This window comes from Anthonomus grandis, chromosome 15, assembly GCF_022605725.1.
Source record: "Anthonomus grandis grandis chromosome 15, icAntGran1.3, whole genome shotgun sequence".
NCBI lineage: Eukaryota > Metazoa > Arthropoda > Insecta > Coleoptera > Curculionidae > Anthonomus > Anthonomus grandis.
The window spans coordinates 4658923-4679538 of record NC_065560.1 but is presented as its reverse complement, the minus strand read 5'-3'; the positions used below and the strand labels follow the sequence as shown (position 1 = coordinate 4679538).

At 32.4% G+C, this 20616-nt stretch overlaps 2 protein-coding genes across 2 annotated transcripts in view; one reads left to right on the top strand and one right to left on the bottom strand.

The window, feature by feature from the left end:
- Nucleotides 1-20616, top strand: part of LOC126745300 (synaptotagmin-10-like) — a 103449-nt gene that overhangs the window by 36684 nt on the left and 46149 nt on the right. The window lies entirely within an intron of this gene.
- LOC126744957 (serine/threonine-protein kinase MARK2-like) overlaps nt 1-20616 on the bottom strand; it is a 35647-nt gene that overhangs the window by 13323 nt on the left and 1708 nt on the right. The window contains exons 2-5 of the mRNA XM_050452574.1: nt 13874-13975; nt 13317-13539; nt 7503-7724; nt 5488-5735 (exon numbers count right to left, since the gene is read on the bottom strand). Of these exons, the coding sequence (XP_050308531.1) occupies nt 5488-5735; nt 7503-7724; nt 13317-13539; nt 13874-13975 (795 nt within the window). The remainder of the gene's footprint in view (nt 1-5487; nt 5736-7502; nt 7725-13316; nt 13540-13873; nt 13976-20616) is intronic.

Sequence of the window (20616 nt, the reverse complement as noted above, 5' to 3'; positions counted from 1 at the left end):
TAATGTAAAAATCCTCGACTGCCTGGAATAAAATAACAAATACCACTGCTTGTAAAAAAAATAGTGAACTAGAGTATAGTAACTTTTAAATGTTTTCTTGGCCTTAAATGCATGGAAATCGGGTTGAATTTTTAATTTCTTCCAGGCAGTTGACACAGAAATTAAAAAAATTATCAATTGCCTAGAATAAATTAAATAATACAATTGGTTGAAATAAAAATAGAGAACTAGGGTATCGTAACTTCAAAATTCTTCAAGGCCTTTAAAAGTAAATTAAAAAATGTCCTCAAATGCGTCGAATTTGGTTTAAATTTTTAATTTCTTACAGGCAGTTGATGTAGTAATGTAAAAATCCTCGACTGCCTGGAATAAAATAACAAATACCACTGCTTGTAAAAAAAATAGTGAACTAGAGTATAGTAACTTTTAAATATTTTCTTGGCCTTAAATGCATGGAAATCGGGTTGAATTTTTAATTTCTTCCAGGCAGTTGACACAGAAATTAAAAAAATTATCAATTGCCTAGAATAAATTAAATAATACAATTGGTTGAAATAAAAATAGAGAACTAGGGTATCGTAACTTCAAAATTCTTCAAGGCCTTTAAAAGTAAATTAAAAAATGTCCTCAAATGCGTCGAATTTGGTTTAAATTTTTAATTTCTTACAGGCAGTTGATGTAGTAATGTAAAAATCCTCGACTGCCTGGAATAAAATAACAAATACCACTGCTTGTAAAAAAAATAGTGAACTAGAGTATAGTAACTTTTAAATGTTTTCTTGGCCTTAAATGCATGGAAATCGGGTTGAATTTTTAATTTATTCCAGGCAGTTGACACAGAAATTAAAAAAATTATCAATTGCCTAGAATAAATTAAAAAATACAATTGGTTAAAATAAAAATAGAGAAATAGGGTATCGTAACTTCAAAATTCTTCAAGGCCTTTAAAAGTAAATTAAAAAATGTCCTGAAATGCCTCGAATTTGGCTTAAATTTTTAATTTCTTACAGGCAGTTGATGTAGTAATGTAAAAATCCTCGACTGCCTGGAATAAAATAACAAATACCACTGCTTGTAAAAAAAATAGTGAACTAGAGTATAGTAACTTTTAAATGTTTTCTTGGCCTTAAATGCATGGAAATCGGGTTGAATTTTTAATTTATTCCAGGCAGTTGACACAGAAACTAAAAAAATTATCAATTGCCTAGAATAAATTAAAAAATACAATTGGTTAAAATAAAAATAGAGAACTAGGGTATCGTAACTTCAAAATTCTTCAAGGCCTTTAAAAGTAAATTAAAAAATGTCCTCAAATGCGTCGAATTTGGTTTAAATTTTTAATTTCTTACAGGCAGTTGATGTAGTAATGTAAAAATCCTCGACTGCCTGGAATAAAATAACAAATACCACTGCTTGTAAAAAAAATAGTGAACTAGAGTATAGTAACTTTTAAATATTTTCTTGGCCTTAAATGCATGGAAATCGGGTTGAATTTTTAATTTCTTCCAGGCAGTTGACACAGAAATTAAAAAAATTATCAATTGCCTAGAATAAATTAAAAAATACAATTGGTTGAAATAAAAATAGAGAACTAGGGTATCGTAACTACAAAATTCTTCAAGGCCTTTAAAAGTAAATTAAAAAATGTCCTGAAATGCCTCGAATTTGGCTTAAATTTTTAATTTATTCCAGGCAGTTGATGAAGTAATGTAAAAATCCTCGACTGCCTGTAATAAATTAAAAAATACCATTGGTTGAAACAAAAATAGGGAACTAGGGTATCGTAACTTTAAAATTCTTTATGGCCTTTAAAAGTAAATTAAAAAATGTCCTGAAATGCCTCGAATTTGGTTTAAATTTTTAGTTTCTTCCAGGCAGTTAAATCAGAATTTAAAAAATCATCAACTGCCTGGAATAAATTAAAAATTACTATTGGTTGAAACAAATATAGAGAACTAGTTAGCTTGAGGTACATCCTGAAGGTCATTTGACTGACAACCTCGTTTCCATTGGCTTAGCTTTGCATTTTTCAAAAATCAGTTTCTCTGTATTTATTTGTAAATCTAGCTTTAGATTTATGATCATCGACGTAATGAACCTTCAAGACTTGTTTTTTGTAAATAAAACATCTGAGATCCAAAGGTTCTTTTAAGAAAACTAACCAGGGAGTATTAGGAATGTAAAATAAAACATGAGTTTTCCTTCAATGCTTTATGGCGAAACAAAGACAAGAATTTGGTACGAATATTCAATTTTTTTTTAAATAGCCTCCATCGTAAGTAGTGCAATAATATTCATTCTCGCATGCTTGAGTACCTGAAGTCATGCTTCAAAACATAAATAAAGGTCACTGAATCTAAAAAGGTAGATCTGCCATACTGTGGCTCCATCGAACAGTTATGCTTTAAAATATTTGAAACTGGAAAAAATGTAAAACGATATCAAATTACGACGACATTCGCACTAAATTCTGGTGTTGGTATTAGAATTTCAGTTTTCAGTTCTGGATCAGGATAAGGGCCTTGGGTTTTTGAACCTTGGTTGGGTTGGGTAAATTTCAGTGTTTGATTATGAAACAGATATGAGGTGCTCGTGCTAGTAACTTTTTCACTTTATGCGAGGAACTTGACGTAATTTTTGGTGTTCCATGCTTGCAGACTCCTGATTTATATCTTCCATCCTTCAAACTTATTACTTACTCTCATTTTCTAGAGGAGAACTGAGAAATTCCGATCTATTTTAAAAAAATATTCTCCAGGTATTTTGAATATATTTTTCTTATCTTTCAGACATCTCAAGTAATATTCAAGGTCATTTTTTATTGAAGATAATTAATCATTTGACGTATTTGATGTAACGTTCTTTTGGGCATTTGAACCCACCAAATCAAACCAAATATAGTAACCCCAAAAGGAATAATTTGTAATGTTGCCGAACAGTAAATAACTATTCATTTAATACGAATACGACAAAATACAATTTTTTTGATAAGGGAGCCGTTTCTCACAAGGGAATTGTTGCATCCCATAACCAATGCTCCTACTTTTTTTATTGTAGCGCCATCTAGAACTTCTAGAAGTCATGCTTCAAAATATGAGTTAAGATCACTAGGTCTGGAAAGATGAATCATCCAAGCAAATGACGTGTCCTGTTGTCACTTTTTTTTTTCACGACGCCATCTTACAGTCTTAGTTTAAAATAGGAATTAAATTATCCGTTCGGTGGTGTGGCAAATCGAGATTTCTCAACAATTTATTTATCAACAATTTATCCTCCTACCTCTGTGACGTCAATTTCGATAATATTACTGGAATGTATTCCAGTAAGGAACTAAGGATAATGATAATAAGACAAAGAATGGATTTTATAGACAAATATTAAACATTTTTATAGATACGTTTAGTTGTTGTACGTTGAGCGACGATGACATTTTGAGGCCTACAAATCTATCTGATGATGAGGCAAAACCGTTGCCATTTTCATCATTGAGCTAGGTTTTGTTTTTTTTCTAATGAAATTCTAAAATATTCGTCAGTTGAATTAATGTATGCACATTTAATTGTCGATGCCACTTGAATACGTAATTGTGCACTTGAACCATTTTGCATTAAATTAATAATTGTGAGAAGGAATTCGGATTTTATTGATTGGAATTATCAATAATTTTAGAGACATTTGTTAAAAAGAATCAACTTTTGAAACCATTAATCTAAGTAAAAAAGCCTTATAAATATATAGACTTGTGCCAGCTCCATTTAAGTTATGCCTAATATTTCTCTAGTAAATAGGTAGATATTTTTACCAAAATGGCAATTTCAAGTTTAGAACATATAGCTAATATATTTTTTAATATAATTGAAAACCAAAATATTATAATTTTTTGCTTTAAACTGACAAATGTCCATAATAATTTAACTGGAAACAAATAAATGGAAAAATACATAAAGTGCCCAAATTAATTGGCTTTTATTTGCACATATAACGAATGAAATTTCATTCGGTTCAATTCATATTTGCAAAATAACTTTATCTAGCTAAATATTTATGTTATTTGAAGCTGAATAGAGCCCGATTCCTATTTTTCGATGATATTCAAATATTCCAGTCCACCTGAAAGCGTTCACAATTTTTTAATAACGTCTGAAGTCGGCAATCGGATATTGAAACCATTTTTCGAGAATCCTGTCGGATCGGTCGTATTTCAAAGTTACCAAATTGAGAAACGAATGTAACCCCATTTTTTTAATAACTGCAACAGTTGTAAAAGAAATTTATTAAATTAACAAATACCACTGCTTGTAAAAAAAATAGTGAACTAGAGTATAGTAACTTCTAAATTTTTCCTGGACCTCAATTGCATGGAAATCGGGTTAAATTTGTAATTTCTTCCAGGCAGTTAATGCAGAAATTAAAAAAATCATCAACTGCCGGGAATAAATTAAAAAATACCATTGGTTGAAATAAATATAGAGTACTAGAGTATTGTAGCTTCAAAATTCTTCATGGCCTTTAAAAGTGATTTAAAAATATCCTCAAATGCCTTGAATTTGGTTTAAATTTTTAGTTTCTTCCAGGCAGTTGATGTAGAAGTGTAAAAAATCCTCGATTGCCTTGATTAAATTAACAGATACCACTGCTTGTAAAAAAAATAGTGAACTAGAGTATAGTAACTTCTAAATGTTTCCTTGGCCTTAAATGAATGGAAATCGGGTTCAATTTTCAATTTCTTACAGGCAGATGACACAGCAATTAAAAAAATTATCATTTGCCTAGAATAAATTAAAAAATATCATTGGTTGAAACGAGAATAGGGATTTAGGATATCAAAACTTCGAAATTCTTCATAGCCTTTAAAAGTAAATAAAAAATGTCCTCAAATGCTTCGAATTTGGTTTGAATTTTTAGTTTCTTCCAGGCAGTTGATGCAGAAATGTAAAAAATCATCAACTGCCTGGAATAAATTAACAAATACCACTGCATGTAAAAAAAATGTAGTAACTTCTAAATTTTTCCTTGCTGTTAAAAGTAAGTTAGAAAATGGCCTCAAGTGCATGAAAATCGGGTTAAATTTTTAATTTCTTCTAGGCAGTTGACACAGAAATTTAAAAAAATCATCAACTGCTTGGAATAAATTCAAAAATACTATTGGTTCAAACATAAATAGGGAACTAGGGTATCGTAACTTCAAAATTATTTATGGCCTTTTAAAATAGATTAAAAAATGTCCTCAAATACCTCAAATTTGGTTTAAATTTTTAGTTTCTTCCGGGCAGTTGATGCAGAAATGTAAAAAATCCTCGACTGCCTGTAATAAATTATCAAATACCACTGCTTTTAAAAAAAAATTGTGAATTAGAGTGTAGTAACTTCTAAATTCATCGGGGCCTTAAAAAGTATAAGAAAATATCTTTAACTGCCTGGAAATGTAAAACCCAAAACAATCAACTTCACAGGCAGCTTTTAGCCTAATAAGATTTGCTTCCTTACCTTATTGCCCTTGTACCTTTTTCCGTTATAAATGGGTGGGATAACAGTTCTTTTACCGATATCCTTTTATCGATTTCGCCGACCAACATCCTTCCAATCATGTTTCGAAAATCGGGCGATAACGGCAATAACGATTTCTTATGATTCACTCCGAGTCCTTTGTTTATTTGAGCAACCAACTTCTTGCGACGCTCTTGTGAGGAAATCGGCTCGTTTTTATTACAGACAAACGGCAGTTGCCCTACGACCTAAAAACTATCGGATATAAAACAATCTAAGAAGAAGACTACAGTAAGAAGCGTTTCGAACGAAAACGAGTGTGCAACATATTTCTTCTGTAGGCGATCTATTTAGACGTAAATCCAAGACTGAAGCAGGTTCAGTTTCGTACATCTTTTGCTTTAAATAGCCCAATAAAAAAAGTCTAGAGGTGTCAAATCTGGCGAGCGAGCTGGCCATTCCACGGGTCCTCGACGGCTATTTGAAGCAAAAGGTATACGATACTGAACCTACTTCAGTATTGGATTTACGACAAACAATAACGAATATTTGTAGAAATGATGTTAGTGTATTTGAAAATGTTCGGTGTGAACTTTCGTACCGACTATTCTTGTGTCAAGAAGTTCAAGGCAACAATTGCCAGCATCTTCTCAATTGAACTCGAATTGAAATGAATTATTAAATGTACCACCATTTTGTAGTAGGTAAAGATATTGAATTTATATTCTAGGGTTCTAAAGTACTCGTCAGGAGCTTTAAAAGATGTGCTACAAGTCCACCCTTTCCTTTTAATTTATTTTCCAAGATGGCGTCCAGAAGCCATCTTGAATTTTTCATCTATCAATTTTGCTTTAAAATATAGTATTCATTCATCAATTGCATTACTTCAAAAAGTTCAAAAAATAAAGAGGGGGGGGGGTGGACATTGAAGAAAATCACTTTATATATTAGAACCCCATGGATGACGAGTATTCTGGCCTGGGAAATGCTGCGGCTGCAGACAAAAAGCATGATATTGATAATTGCATTATGAATTAAAAAAATAAACATATTTGGGGCAAGTAATTTATCAATTTTCCCACATATTGAACCAACATTAATTTCCTTCGCGCACACCGCTAAGTTTGTTAATTAATTTATGAAATGTGTGCCATTAATGATTAATGTCGATCATTATAAATACAAGCCCTATTGCAATGGTTAATTAATATTTCTAAAATGACTGTTATTAGCTATTTAAAATTTGGAGTTTATTCAGTAAATTTTTATAATATTGCGTGCGTATTTTAGGAACCAAGACGTAGACGAGATATCGGGAGTTTTGCCTCTTGTTATCCTAATAATGCTGAAAATGAACTTCTTGACACAAGAACAGTCGGTCCGAAATTTTCAAATACACTAACATCGATATTTCTATAAATAGTCGTTATTATCTGTCGTAAATCCAATATTGAAGTACGTTCAGTTTCGTACTACTTTTGCTTCAAATAGCCGTCGAGGACCTGTGGAATGGCCCGCTCGCTCGCCAGATTTGACACCTCTAGACTTTTTTTTATGGGGCTATTTGAAACAAAAGGTGTACGAAACTGAACCTGCTTCAGTCTTGGATTTACGTCTAAATAGATCGCCTATAACGAACTATTTTTGAGATCAGTGGTATTTTGGACCGTAGAACTTGAAAAATACAGATAAAACCTTGATATACACAGGAGGATTGTTTCAGTCCCCTGCAACATAACGAAAAATCATTTTTTTTTCCGGATTTCACAAGAAAGTCATTAAATCAATCGAGCAAACGTACATATGAAGTGCTACAAAAATCTAAATTACCAAAAAGAGAAATTATAGAACTCCAATTAATAGCCTAAATAAATTGCCAATAAGTTCTCCTATTTAGAAAAACACCATACATATCAAGCGTCTTTAATGATGATTTACGAGGATCCGCAGAATTTTCATTAGCCGAGAATGACAACGCCACAAAGAAACCTCTAAGCTAAAAAATGAAGGATTACCATTCCGTAAAAGATGATTCCCAGGCTCCAAACGTCAACTTCCGGTCCATAAGTCATTCCGGTGACAAAGAGTTCCGGGGCCGCATATTCCGGTGACCCGCAGTGGGTTTTTAATGGATCGCTGTGATTATAAATGTTGCTCAATCCGAAATCTACGATCTTGATTTGAGTCCTGGCCGTATTAAGCATCACGTTTTCCATTTTGAGGTCTCGATGTACAACCTAAAACAGTTCGGATTAGTGAGATGTAGAAAATCATGTTTTTTCTCTTTCCCTCATTTTTTTCATAAAATACTAAACATGCCCAAAAATATAATCAGATTCAACTTATTGAGGCCACCCTTTGGTGTCATTGGATGACTGAGGTTAATTTTCAAGATCACTTGAACATTTCAACGCCGTCAGGCCAAACAGTAACTCCTATAGTTCATATTGGATTGAGAAAGAGCGAGAGCTTTTTGGTGTCTTAACAAGGTCAAATGAGGTCAAAGTGTTTCAAAAACATATAAAAAAAAATCCGGGACCATAAAAAAAAATAATATTGCTGATGTTTCCTAAAAGACGAAACGTCCGAGTTTCAAGCTTAAAACTGTCATCTTGTTATTTCATTAATTTCAAACTTTGAAATCCAGGAGATCCTAAAAACAATTTAGGTTTTTCCTATAAAAATAAATAAAAGTTAATGGGTAGTCTATAAGTAAAGGGCTGATGATAAACATTTAAAAGCTGAAACGTCGGCTTTGAAAATAAATTTACTTTCAGGGAGTCAGAATATGTAAAGCATTTTTATAGGCAGTTAAATGCATAATTTTAATTTTTAGAAGGCATCAATTACGTGGAAGTAACAGAAAATTACTTTAAAATGACATAATGTCAACTTCCAGGTAGTTGAAGTGATTTTCCTCATTGTTACAGCAAACAACTTCATGGAAGTATTAGAAAGTGATTGTAAAATGACATATGGTTAACTTTGAGGCAATTAAGATCATTTTTCTTATTGCTGGGAGGCATCAATTGCCTCTGAAAGTAACATTAAATGACTTTAAAATGACAGAATTCAAACTCAAATTTTTTTTATTTGCCCAAAAGTTAAACAATATATAGTGAAAACGACAATACGAAATGTAAATGAGGAACATTTTATTATTATGAAGTGGTTTATTTTAGGTAGTTAAAGTTCCTTTCAAGTAGCTTTAACGTTTACATATTGCATACGAAGTAATTAATTTTTTGTTAGTTCTCAAGTGCCTGGAATATTAAAATTATGTTTGTATTCCAGGCAATTTAAGAAAAATCAGACAAATGGTTAATTAATAATTTCAAGCATTTAAAGAAATAAAAAATGTTTTATTTTAGGTAGTTAAAATCCCTTTCAAGTAGTTACATTTTTGTTAGTTTTCAAGTGACTGGAATAAATAAAATTATGTTTATATTCCAGGCAATTGACGCAATAATTTTGCTTTAATTTAGGTAGTGTAAGGATCTTTTCAAGTAGCTTTAACGTTTATATAATGCCTTCGAAATAGTTAATTTTTTGTTAGTCCTCAAGTGCCTGGAATATTAAAATTATGTTTGTATTCCAGGCAATTGACGCAATAATTTTGCTTTATTTTAGGTAGTTAAAGTTCTTTTCGGGCAACCTAAAATCTTTGAATATCAGGCAATTTTTAACACTAAATTATCTGAAATTATGTTTTTTTTAAGTAGCTTCTTTTAGGCTCTCAGGCATGTGAAGATTTAAAAAAAAACAGACAAATGGTTAAAAAAATTGTATTGAAAGTATTTCAACTTTGATTAAGCCTCAACTGCCTGGAATACAATATTTTCAGGCAGTTAAATAAATAAAAAAATGTTTTATTTTAGGTAGTTAAAGTACCTTTCAAGTAGTTATATTTTTGTTGCTTTTCAAGTGCCTGGAATATTAAAATTATGTTTGTATCCCAGGCAATTGAAGCAATAATTTTTCTTTATTTTAGGTAGTTAAAGTTCTTTTCAGGCAACCTTAAACTTTTGAATATCAGGCAATTTTAAACGCTAAATTAACTAAAATTATATTTTTTTATGCAGCTTCGTTTAGGTTTTCAGGCATGTTAAGATTTTTAAAAAATCAAACAAATGGTTAATAAAAAAAACTGTCTTAAAAGTAGTTAAATTTTGATTAAGCTTCAACTGCCTAGTATACATTAATTCCAGGTAGTTAAAGAGAGAGAGAATGTTTTATTTTAGATAGTAAAAGTGCTTTTAAGTAGTTACATTTTTGTTGCTTTTCAAGTGCCTGGAATATTAAAATTATGTTTGTATCCCAGGAAATTGAAGCAATAATTTTTCTTTATTTTAGGTAGTTAAAGTTCTTTTCAGGCAACCTAAAATCTTTAAATATCAGGCAATTTTTAACACAAAATTATCTGAAAATATATTTTTTTATATAGCTTCTTTTAGGTTTTCAGGCATGTTAAGATTTTTAAAAAATCAGGCAGATGGTTAAAAAAAATTGTCTTGAAAGTAGCTCAACTTTGATTAAGTCTCAACTGCCTAGAATACATTATTTTTAGGCAGTTACATAAATAAAAAAAAATGTTTTATTTTAGGTCGTTAAAGTCCCTTTTAAGTAGCTTTAATCTTTCCTATTTCTCATATTGTTTTTCAAGTAGTTAAAGCTTTCTTTAGTGCTCAAGTGCCTGGAATTAATAAAAATGAAATGCAATTGAACCTTCAACTTAAATTAAGCCGCAACTGTCTGTAATAATTTTTTTCAGGCAGTTGTGTAGGTCTAGGGCGATCAGGGAAAAATCTGCAGGAGACAGTACATATTTCAGAAAAATGCAAACATTATATTTAATATGGTGCAATTTAGATCGATGTGCCGAAAATTATTCTATGTGCAATTATACTTAACCTATCAATAAAATAGAACATTAAAAAGGGGTACAAAACTAAATTAAGGAACTAGTATTAGTAAGTACGCAACATCAAACATCCGATGTAAAGTGTTTACTAAAATATGTAGACAAACTTTAACCATCAAATCCTTGGTCAATTTAAAGACCTAATGTTCACATAAAGATGGCCCCTAACGGTTTTGTTTTCTGTCTTCGTTTAGGTAATTGAGTGGAAACTATCCCTCTCTTTTTTCTCTCTCCCTCTCTCTTGAATGTGGTCAATTCTACTTAATTTACTAAAAGAAATAAAAAAATCTTCCAGGCTTTTCTAATCCTTTGTCTGTCTCTCTCTGAGATGATTTCGTCCAGGCAGTTGAGCGGCAGCTATCACTCTTTTTCCTTTCTCTGTCATGTGACCAAATGCACTCAGTTTTTTCTAATAAATAAAACAAATCTTCCAGGTCTCCTTTCTCTCTCTAAATGCACTCAACTGTCTGGAAAAGTTAAAATATTCGTCCAGGCAGTTGAATGGCAGCTATTGCTCTTTTTTCTTTCTCTATCATGTGAACAAATGCACTCAATTTTTTCGAATAAATAAAACAAATCTTCCAGGTCTCCTTTCTCTCTCTAAATGCACTCAACTGTCTGGAAAAGTTAAAATATTCGTCCAGGCAGTTGAATGGCAGCTATTGCTCTTTTTTCTTTCTCTATCATGTGAACAAATGCACTCAATTTTTTCGAATAAATAAAACAAATCTTCCACGGTCTCCTTTCTCTCTCTAAGTTCACTCAACTGTCTGGAAAAGTTAAAATATTCGTCCAGGCAGTTGAGTGGCAGCTATTACTCTCTTTTCGTTCTCTGTCACGTGACCAAGTGTACTCAATTTTTTCGAATAAATAAAACAAATCTTCCAGGTCTCCTTTCTCTCTCTAAACGCACTCAACTGTATGGAAAAGTTAAAATATTCGTCCAGGCAGTTGAGCGGCAGCTATCACTCTTTTTTCTTTCTCTGTCATGTGACCAAATGCACTTAATTTTTTCGAATAAATAAAACAAATCTTCCAGGGTCTCCTTTCTCTCTCTAAGTGCACTCAACTGTCTGGAAAAGTTAAAATATTCGTCCAGGCAGTTGAGCGGCAGCTATTACTCTTTTTTCTTTCTCTGTCATGTGACCAAATGCACTTAATTTTTTCGAATAAATAAAACAAATCCTCTAGGGTCTCCTTTCTCTCTCTAAGTGCACTCAACTGTCTGGAAAAGTTAAAATATACGTCCAGGCAGTTGAGCGGCAGCTATTACTCTTTTTTTCTTTCTCTATCATGTGACCAAATGCACTCAATTTTTTCGAATAAATAAAACAAATCTTCCACGGTCTCCTTTCTCTCTCTAAGTGCACTCAACTGTCTGGAGAAGTTAAAATATTCGTCCAGGCAGTTGAGTGGCAGCTATCACCATTTTTTCTCTCTCTATAACGTGGTCAATTGTACTCACTTCTCTGGCTAAAGGCTGACTCTTTAAGTACTCCACGGTTTAAATAAGAGTCTTGTTTAATCATGATTTTAAATGTCCCTATAGAAAAAAATCAAGAGGATTTATGTCGGGCGATCTAGGCGGTCATGGCTACGGTCTTCCTCTTTCAATACATCGATATGGGAGGAATTGCATGTATTACATGCGATGTCGTTCTCCAAGAGGATTAATAGAGGATATCCATTAATCCAGGTAGTTCAAATTTCAAAAATCGTCGGTACTCTTTACCACTAAGTCTGAAGAGAAGGACTAATACAGTGGTTACAAATAATTCCAATCTTATGGAAAAATCGTATTGCGTATTATTTTCAATTACGGCATGGGAATTTCCTTCGGACCATTTAGTCTGAAATTATCAGCATCTAGTCTTCTGTTTCAAAACCTTTTGAATAGTGTGTAAAAGTATTTTTGACAAACGTTTTCTAGGACATTATTTGGGATGAGGAACATGGATTTATTAAAAGATGTTCTTACGATAAATAATCAATTATATTCATAATTCATTCGAAAATGGCGAAGAAACACGCGGCATTTACACTGAATTTAACAAAGCTTTCGATAATTCATTCTTACCTCTCATCTGTCTAAGTTAGATATCTCTGGGCCTTTGTTGTCTCGGATTAATATATTCTTACTTTACATTTATTATCATTCGTGAATAGTAAAGAATTTTGATTTAACGTTACTTTTGCACGTAACCAGTTACATCGAAAAAGTTAAATCGACTCTTATAGGAAAATCTCGAGGCAAAAGTGCTTGTACCCGTTGTATGTGATAAGAATAAAGTTCCGTAAATAAAAAGCACATCTGTCATTTCTCGATTGACAACCAGTAATCACCAAAACTTAAATTAATAGAGTTTGAATGAGGAGGAAAAAAAAGAAATACATGATAGATGTCGAAGTATTTCAGAATATAAAAGTCATTTTACTGGTAATTGCCAGTTGAATTTTTTAAGTTAATAGTCGCTTTTATTTGGGTTTTGAAGTCGATTCCTAATAGTCCGTCGAATTTTGGAGAAAAATCAAATAAATAAAATTTATGATATTCATTGAATTTAAATGAGGGAAATATGGGTATTATTGAAATTTCATTATGTTATGACTTGAAGTTGCATGAGCTGTTTAAACAAGAAATTGTTCTTTGGGTATTAAATCGGAGTACAATTTATAAGCCAGTTCGTGTTTAATGAAACTTTTACCTCTACCTGTGTCTCTTAATTCAGAATTTATATATGAGTTTAAGGAAGTTACGTTATCTTGTTGAATTGTGTGAAATCTTTTTTTTAGGTATTGGATGAAGCATTATTTGGTATTTCGTAACTATGATTCTTGTGACATGGATCTTCATAATAGTGTAAAAACAAAAAACGACTATGGTGAATATCCAATATTAGGTACTTACTCCGACGCTATGCATATGCGCAAGCGCAGACACGAACTGGCGAGCGTAAATGCGAGCAGGTCTCTCTTCTAGTCGTCCGCCACGTTGTTCCTTAACAAACGTACACAAATCGCCACCATTAGCCAGTTCGCTTACCAAATAATAAACGTTATCCGAACGTTTCATCGTTTGATAGAGGGCGCAGATACAGGGGTGGCTTAATTTAGCCATCAGCTTGGCTTCTCTATAAAAATAGGAAAAAATCTTACCAAGGTCATTTTTGCAAGTGGATTGAAGCATCAAACAACCAACTAATGCCCCACTGATAAATTCTCTTAATTACCGAATACAATGCTTCAATATGCTCCCTTTTTTGGCTGTTAACTTATTACTTTATAATTGAATAAACTCCTCGAAACGGAACTTTAAGCTTAACTTCAATTAGCTGTAATCTCAAAGTTTGTCAATAATTTCTCTTTAACAGTTTTCTGGTCGAGTCAAGTATATACCTTGATTAAAATTTAATTTAACGAGTAAAACTAATTAGGCATACTTAAGGTGTTATAAAAATACTTTACCTGCCAAGGTTTCGTATAACGTACTCCTCTTTGATTTCGTTTATATCCATAATTTTTATAGCCACTTTTACGCTGAGCATTGTATGTACTGCCTCTTCCACACTAAAACAAAAAGAAAATAACAAAAAAAAAACCGCTGATTCAGATAATTTACACGTCTGGCAAACTTAAGTCTTTGAAGTCAATGTAATAACAAATCTGTCAACTATAATGTACAGTAGGCCTGGAGTTATTTCATGCGTTACATTATTAAACAAAAATGTCTGTGTGAACTGAAACTTTGTATACAGCGTGATTCGAAAATGAGTACAAAAATTCCAAAGGCGTATTTTCCAGCCAAAAATAAGAACTTTTTTCATATAAACGTACGTCCTAACTTGTTTCGTTTTCTAGAAAGAGAGGCAGGGTTTATCTTTATTCAGGAATTCTGAGGTTGTCTCTCTTTTTCAAATGCCTAGAAGAGGTAAGTCTTTTTTTTAATTTTTCAGATAGCAGATAGACAACGCTACCGAGCAATTTTTATCCAGAGGATGTATCTTTCTCCTTCAAATGCTTAAACAAAAGGCAGCGTATTGTAAGAGAAAGATGATTTACCTCTTGTCCAGCTGCCTGGAAGAGAAATATCTCTATTTTATTTGAGACCTCTAGGCAGTTAGTATGAAGTCATTATTTTCATTCATTGTGAAATTTTTTCCCAAGATATTGCTATTATTATAGTAATATATTAAAAACTTTAAACCAGGAATTTCTGAGACAAGACCATTGATATTTTTAGCATATGTGTGCCAGAACTCAGAGGATGCTAAAAGTTTATCATGAAAAAACAAGGGGGTTTCTAAATTAATTACTAGTGGGTCATCATAAATTGAATATAATTCAAAGTGTAAAATGCAAGAAACTAGCGATTTCTATAAAACATACAAGTGGCTTATCAGTAGTTAAGAAAATTTATCATGAAACGAACTAGGGGTTTCTGAGAAAAAAAACTAGTAGGTTCCCTTCATAGTGATCATTAAACGCACTAGAGGTTTCTACCAAAATTATTAGTTAATTACTTATTACTTTAAAATTATGTGGTGTATCCTAGATATGGCAGGAGTACGCACATTTACATTGATTGCCCAAAGGCTTTCGACGAGGTAGAGCATAGTCTCAGAAAGTCAAAGCTGGAAAATGCTTCGGTTTTCTTTTTTTTTTCATATTCAATAATAACTTGCCTGAGAGTGGGAGAAAAAATTGCTCAGGATTTTTGTTTGATATATATAGATATAATTGGTGAGATCTTCTAACTGATTTATCGTTTATTGCAATTTTTGTCAGTTTTTCACCATCTCATTCTCTATCTGATGTTATGATATCTTGGATACACACCTTTCTTGCTTGTCTCTAAAATTGTCTAACATACCTCCTTATATATTTACACCCTATCACTGCAGCTCTGTGAGTTAAAGGTTTCTCCTGTTGGTGATGTTGACTCCTAGATATTTGAAACTCAGAACTTGTTCACCTGCAGCAATCTTTTCTTCCTCTAATATGAGAACCACATCATGAATATATCAACTTAATTTAACGTCTTCATTTGCCATTCTGTATTCCATTTCTATACTCAAGTTTTTAATTTATTGTTGCATTTTCCCTTTATTCAAACAGTCAATTTTTTGAATTTAAACACGCTCATTTACAAATTAAAAACACATAGAACTACATAAATTTTAGAAACCGCTACCTATTCAAGTTTTTAATTAAAAGTCATAGTAAAAGGGTATTTTTAAATCCTCACTAATTAATGCCACGATGAATAGAGGAATATAGGGCGGAGCACCCTTAATGACTCCTTTCAGACGTGGAGGGAATATTCAAGGAATTTTTATCGGTTATCGAACACCATTGAGACACATGAATGGAGTTTTGGTAAAAGATACGTTCATATTGCAAGAAGATTATAAGAAATAATAACAATTTAAATTTAATAGTTATAATTCAAATGCAAGTGTTGCTAATGTCAAACAAACTATCCAGATATTATAGCCAAAGCCAGTAAGTAACAAGGTGTCATCCGCATAAATATCAAAGTGCAATTATCAATGGAATGCAATTGCCAATGACAAAGATCATTAAGGTAAGTTTTAGCATTGTGGCGGGTCGTGGTTTAATTGTTAAGGGGTGAAAACATTAAAAGCGTTTTTTTTATATACATACAGAATATGTTTTAAAAGGTCGATCTTTTTAAACTTGGGTTCTAATATTTGCAGCTATTACTCCTGCTGTTAATTTTCAAATTTAATTTTCGCTTTTTAATGCGTTACCTGGTACAGGAGATCTAAACATCGCCGGTTCAGTTAACGGCGTTATCCGCTTAACGTGCTCACGGTTTCTGGGCGTTTTGTACATTTTCCCGGTATTTGAATTCTTGACTTTAAGAGTAATTTTCAAATTTTATTCCAGGTATTTAAACATTTCTTACAGGAGTTATTTTATACTTTTTTTTAACACATATTCTGTAGCGTTTTTGATGTTCGTTTAGGTGTGAAGTAAAACACTTCACACACAAAAACATGGACTTAAACCTACTAGAAATATTTATTTACACTGTATTTATCTTCTATTATTTATTTCGATTTGAAAGTCGCGCCAGTATTCACACTTCAATTACTGTCGCTAACTTCTCGCGTATCTCCAGAGATGTCGCGCGGTATACTCGTCACCCAGCAAGTAATTCCCGAATGTCGGAGAATAGCTGGTGTATTACATTATACATTATAAAAATCAAAATTAATTAATCCCATCAAAACGTCATCTTAATATCTTGAACCGGCAATTTCAACCTTAAAACCTAATAATTTCTTTATGCAAGTTTTAGGTAGTAATCCATAATTCGAGAATCATCTCGTCAGTCGTCTAGACTCTAAGTACGACGAGGATGGAGCAAGGCACTCCTAGCGACATCTCGCGGAGAAAGTTAGCGAATGTTTTGGAAGGAGCCTTCGCCGCTAGGGGGCAGGCCTCTTTAAGTTAAACTATTGGCGCGATTTTTAAATTGAAATAAATAGTAGCATATAAATATGGTGTAAATGAATGATTTCAGTAGTGTTAAGTGATTGTGCTTATAGTGGGTACGTGTGGAATAAATCGGTTGACTATATTTGTTATCTTAAATCTCTCGAAAGATTCAATTCAAATACTTAATTCCCAGCATTTTTTTCAATTTCAAAAAATCTACCGGAGATATCTGTACAAATCCTGAAATTCCTGTTTCCGATTTTCTTGTCTCTGGCTCTATTTTTCCAGATAGAGAAGACCAATAAGAACTTTTTTGGAGTATTTTTTTATTGACCTCCAATGTCGTAACATAATTTTTCAAATTCAACGTTTTGTTTTTCTGAGACCACCTTCAAATGTTTTAAATATATTATATTTTAAATTATATATTAAATACATATTAAAACACTCGATGCACAAAAATAGACGACTGACTTATTAAACACAATAGTCCATATTTATAAAAAAAAGTTTTACCTTTTGCTTTCAAAAAATAAAGCAATTCCTTCAAAGTATATGCATAAAAAAAAGTGAAGGAAAAGGTCTCGCTTCTGCAAAGTAAAAGGTGTTAACTTTTTCTTATTTATAAAAAGCATTTGCTTAAAAACTAAAGGATTTGCTTCTAAAAAAAGGAATCTAGGTTACAGCAACTTTTCTCATTTTATCATTAGTTGTCCCGGCATCTTAGAGCCTGCCAAATCTTAAAATTTGTGCATTTCATTTAATAAAATCTATTTGTAAGTGCTTGTTTAAGTGATCTTTGATTAGTCGCAGTATTGTGTTAGTTATGGCTAATGTGGTGCATTTACGTACAAGAAAATACTACAAACCAAGACGTACACCTCGTAAGTCAGATTTCAAGACGTTGTTTAGATTTGAGGAGGCAAATGTGGTGTGGTTGGCAAATTACTTTCTTGGCATGGATTTCGAATCTCGTGGAGCCGCCCAGTCACCTGTGCAGAAAATGAAAATATTTCTGCGGTATTGTGCGAACCCTGGATTTCAGAGCGGAATAGCTGAAGAATTGGGATGTTCGCAACCGACAGTGGCCAGAATATTTCATGACGTGCTAGAGCGAATTGTACAACAAGCCGGAAAATTTATCAGGTTCCCAAATACAGAAAATCAAATTATGCAGGCCAAAGAGAAATAATTGACCAGGTTCCGTTTTCCCACAGCTATTGGAGTTATCGACTGCACTCATATTCGTCTTGATCGAAAACCAGCCCAATTTGGAGACGAATATGTAAATCGAAAAGGTTTTGCCAGTATTAATGTACAGGTTACATGCGACCAGAATTCTGTTATAACTAGTATAGATGCAAGTTGGCCTGGATCAGTCCATGATGCTCGTATATGGAAAAATTCGGCATTGTGTGAAATCATGAAAAAGACAAGAAACACTATTCTGCTAGGAGACAGTGGGTATGGTATAATGTCATGTCTTATGACTCCTTACACCGACCCCCACGAGGAATATCAGAGAGTCTTTAACAGGCTGCTTACATCAGAGCGAGTTGTGATTGAGCATACATTTGGGCAAGTAAAGCGGCGATTTCCTATCCTGAAGTATGGATGCAGATTAAAACTGACTAGTATTCCAAAAGTTATAATTGCGTGTAATATAGCTAAGCAATTAAGAGATGAAGATTTTCAAGAAAATGGCAAAGAAGAAGAACAGGACTTGCCATTTATAGAGAATGAAAATGTAGATGCTATTCGCGCATAAGGACAAAGGCGACGAGAGGAATTAGCTCGTCTTATTACCAATAACAATATAGCTGTATAATTAGGATTAAAACTTTCATGTAATGCTATGTATATGTCGTTTACTTCAAACGTACAAAGATGTATTTACTTAAACTAAAAATAAACTTACACGTTTGAACTGGAAAAAAACGTTTAATTATTTTTTCTGTTATAAATGATACATATTAGATATACGTCTATTTTTACAAGTTTTGGTAAATATTATCTCCAACAACAACATACTCTTGCGGGGCTTTTTCGTTTGATGCCTCGTTTAAATTTTTTAGCTTGGCAGAGTAATATTGTTGTTGGAGACGAGCAACTTTCAGTTGTTCGACTAAAACTAATCGTTGAAGCTGGATTGTCGTTAACTGCCTCGTCTCGTCAGACTCTTGTTTGCCCGAAGCAAAGGTAGGCTTCGGAGGAATTTTTTTTGCAGCAACCTCTTCAACTGATGTATAGGATCACTTTTTGTTAGCTACTACTTGAGGCATAATCATCTGATGAGCATCGTTTTCCACCATATTGTCATCCTTTGAAGTAGGTAAAGAAGGTTGACTTGCCACGCCAATTGCAAGAGCTCCTAATAAAAATATACATGCATGATAAGTACCTACAAGGTAATAATAAAGACCTGAATCTATTTCTCACCTGGTACCCGACTTAGTACAGGATTTATGTTCGCATCCATAGCATTTAACATAACTTTCTCCCAGGACAAAAGACGAATGGGCTTGTTCCCTGTTTTATTTTTGTCAGTTTTATTTTTCAGTTGCGTTTTCATATTGTTCACTTTTTTCATAAAAGCTTTAATATCCATCTCCTTGCCAAATAAACTAACGTATTCCTTAACGATATCAGTTAATGCAGCAGTTTTCTTTTTTTTCATCGCTGGAACTTGAGATTTCTCGAGAATCTCCGGAAATGCTTCGACTTTTTTAGCGATAAACATCATCTCGTTAGGGGCATCTTCGGTAACTTCCTGTTCACTATCGGTGTCAGACGTTTTAAATATTTTATTCACTTTAAAATAGCTGCACAATAAGTTAGATGGATCTTCTTTACATCAATTTGACGTGCGAACTGCTTTTGATTATGAAACAAATAAGATCAACCCCATCAGTTACAGACCACATACGCGTTGACTGCACGCTGCAAGTTATATCTTGTCGAAATCGCTAATCTCTGTACCTTTTACTTTATTTTCCCAAAGCATTTGCTTGCAAGGAAGAGGTAGAGATTATGAATACGAATTAGAGCAAAACCTTTTACTTCTACCTTTTGCTTGTACCTTTTACTTCAAAGTAAATGCTTCAGTTTTATAAATACGGGCTAATGACTTAGCACTACTAGAAACATTTATTTACACTATGCTTATATATCACTATTACTTTCGATTTAAAAGTCCCTCAAAATCCTCAAAATGGTAATAACGCAGCAAATTATCAACCGATTTTAATGAACATTAGTTTTATTTAGCTTTTTTTTTAATACCTAAGTAAAGAGGTACGAACAATAATTTTTGTAAAATTAATGTTTTTCGCATTAACCCACTTTTAATTTTTTTCGAAAAAAAATGACAAAAAATGGCTTTAAATCATTTAATTATTAATAGAACAGTTCCTTTTATTCAATATTTTCATCATTTTTCAATACTTAATATTTTTTTATTTAAACAAATTGCACTTTCATCAAATATTCCAGGTATTTGATGTTGTTTTAGGTTTTTGTACTTATTTTTTTTAGTAAATAAATATTTCTTTCATGTATATTCTATAAAAGGAGAACATTTATTGACTAATTATAGCAGTATTTAAAATATACTGGGCGTCGAGGTTAACGATTTAAATTCTCATGCATCAGTTTAAAAATTTCCAGTCGAGGAAAATATGGGAAGAAAACCTAAAATTCCTGTTTTCACTTTTCTTGCCTCTGGCTCTATTTTTTCCAGATAG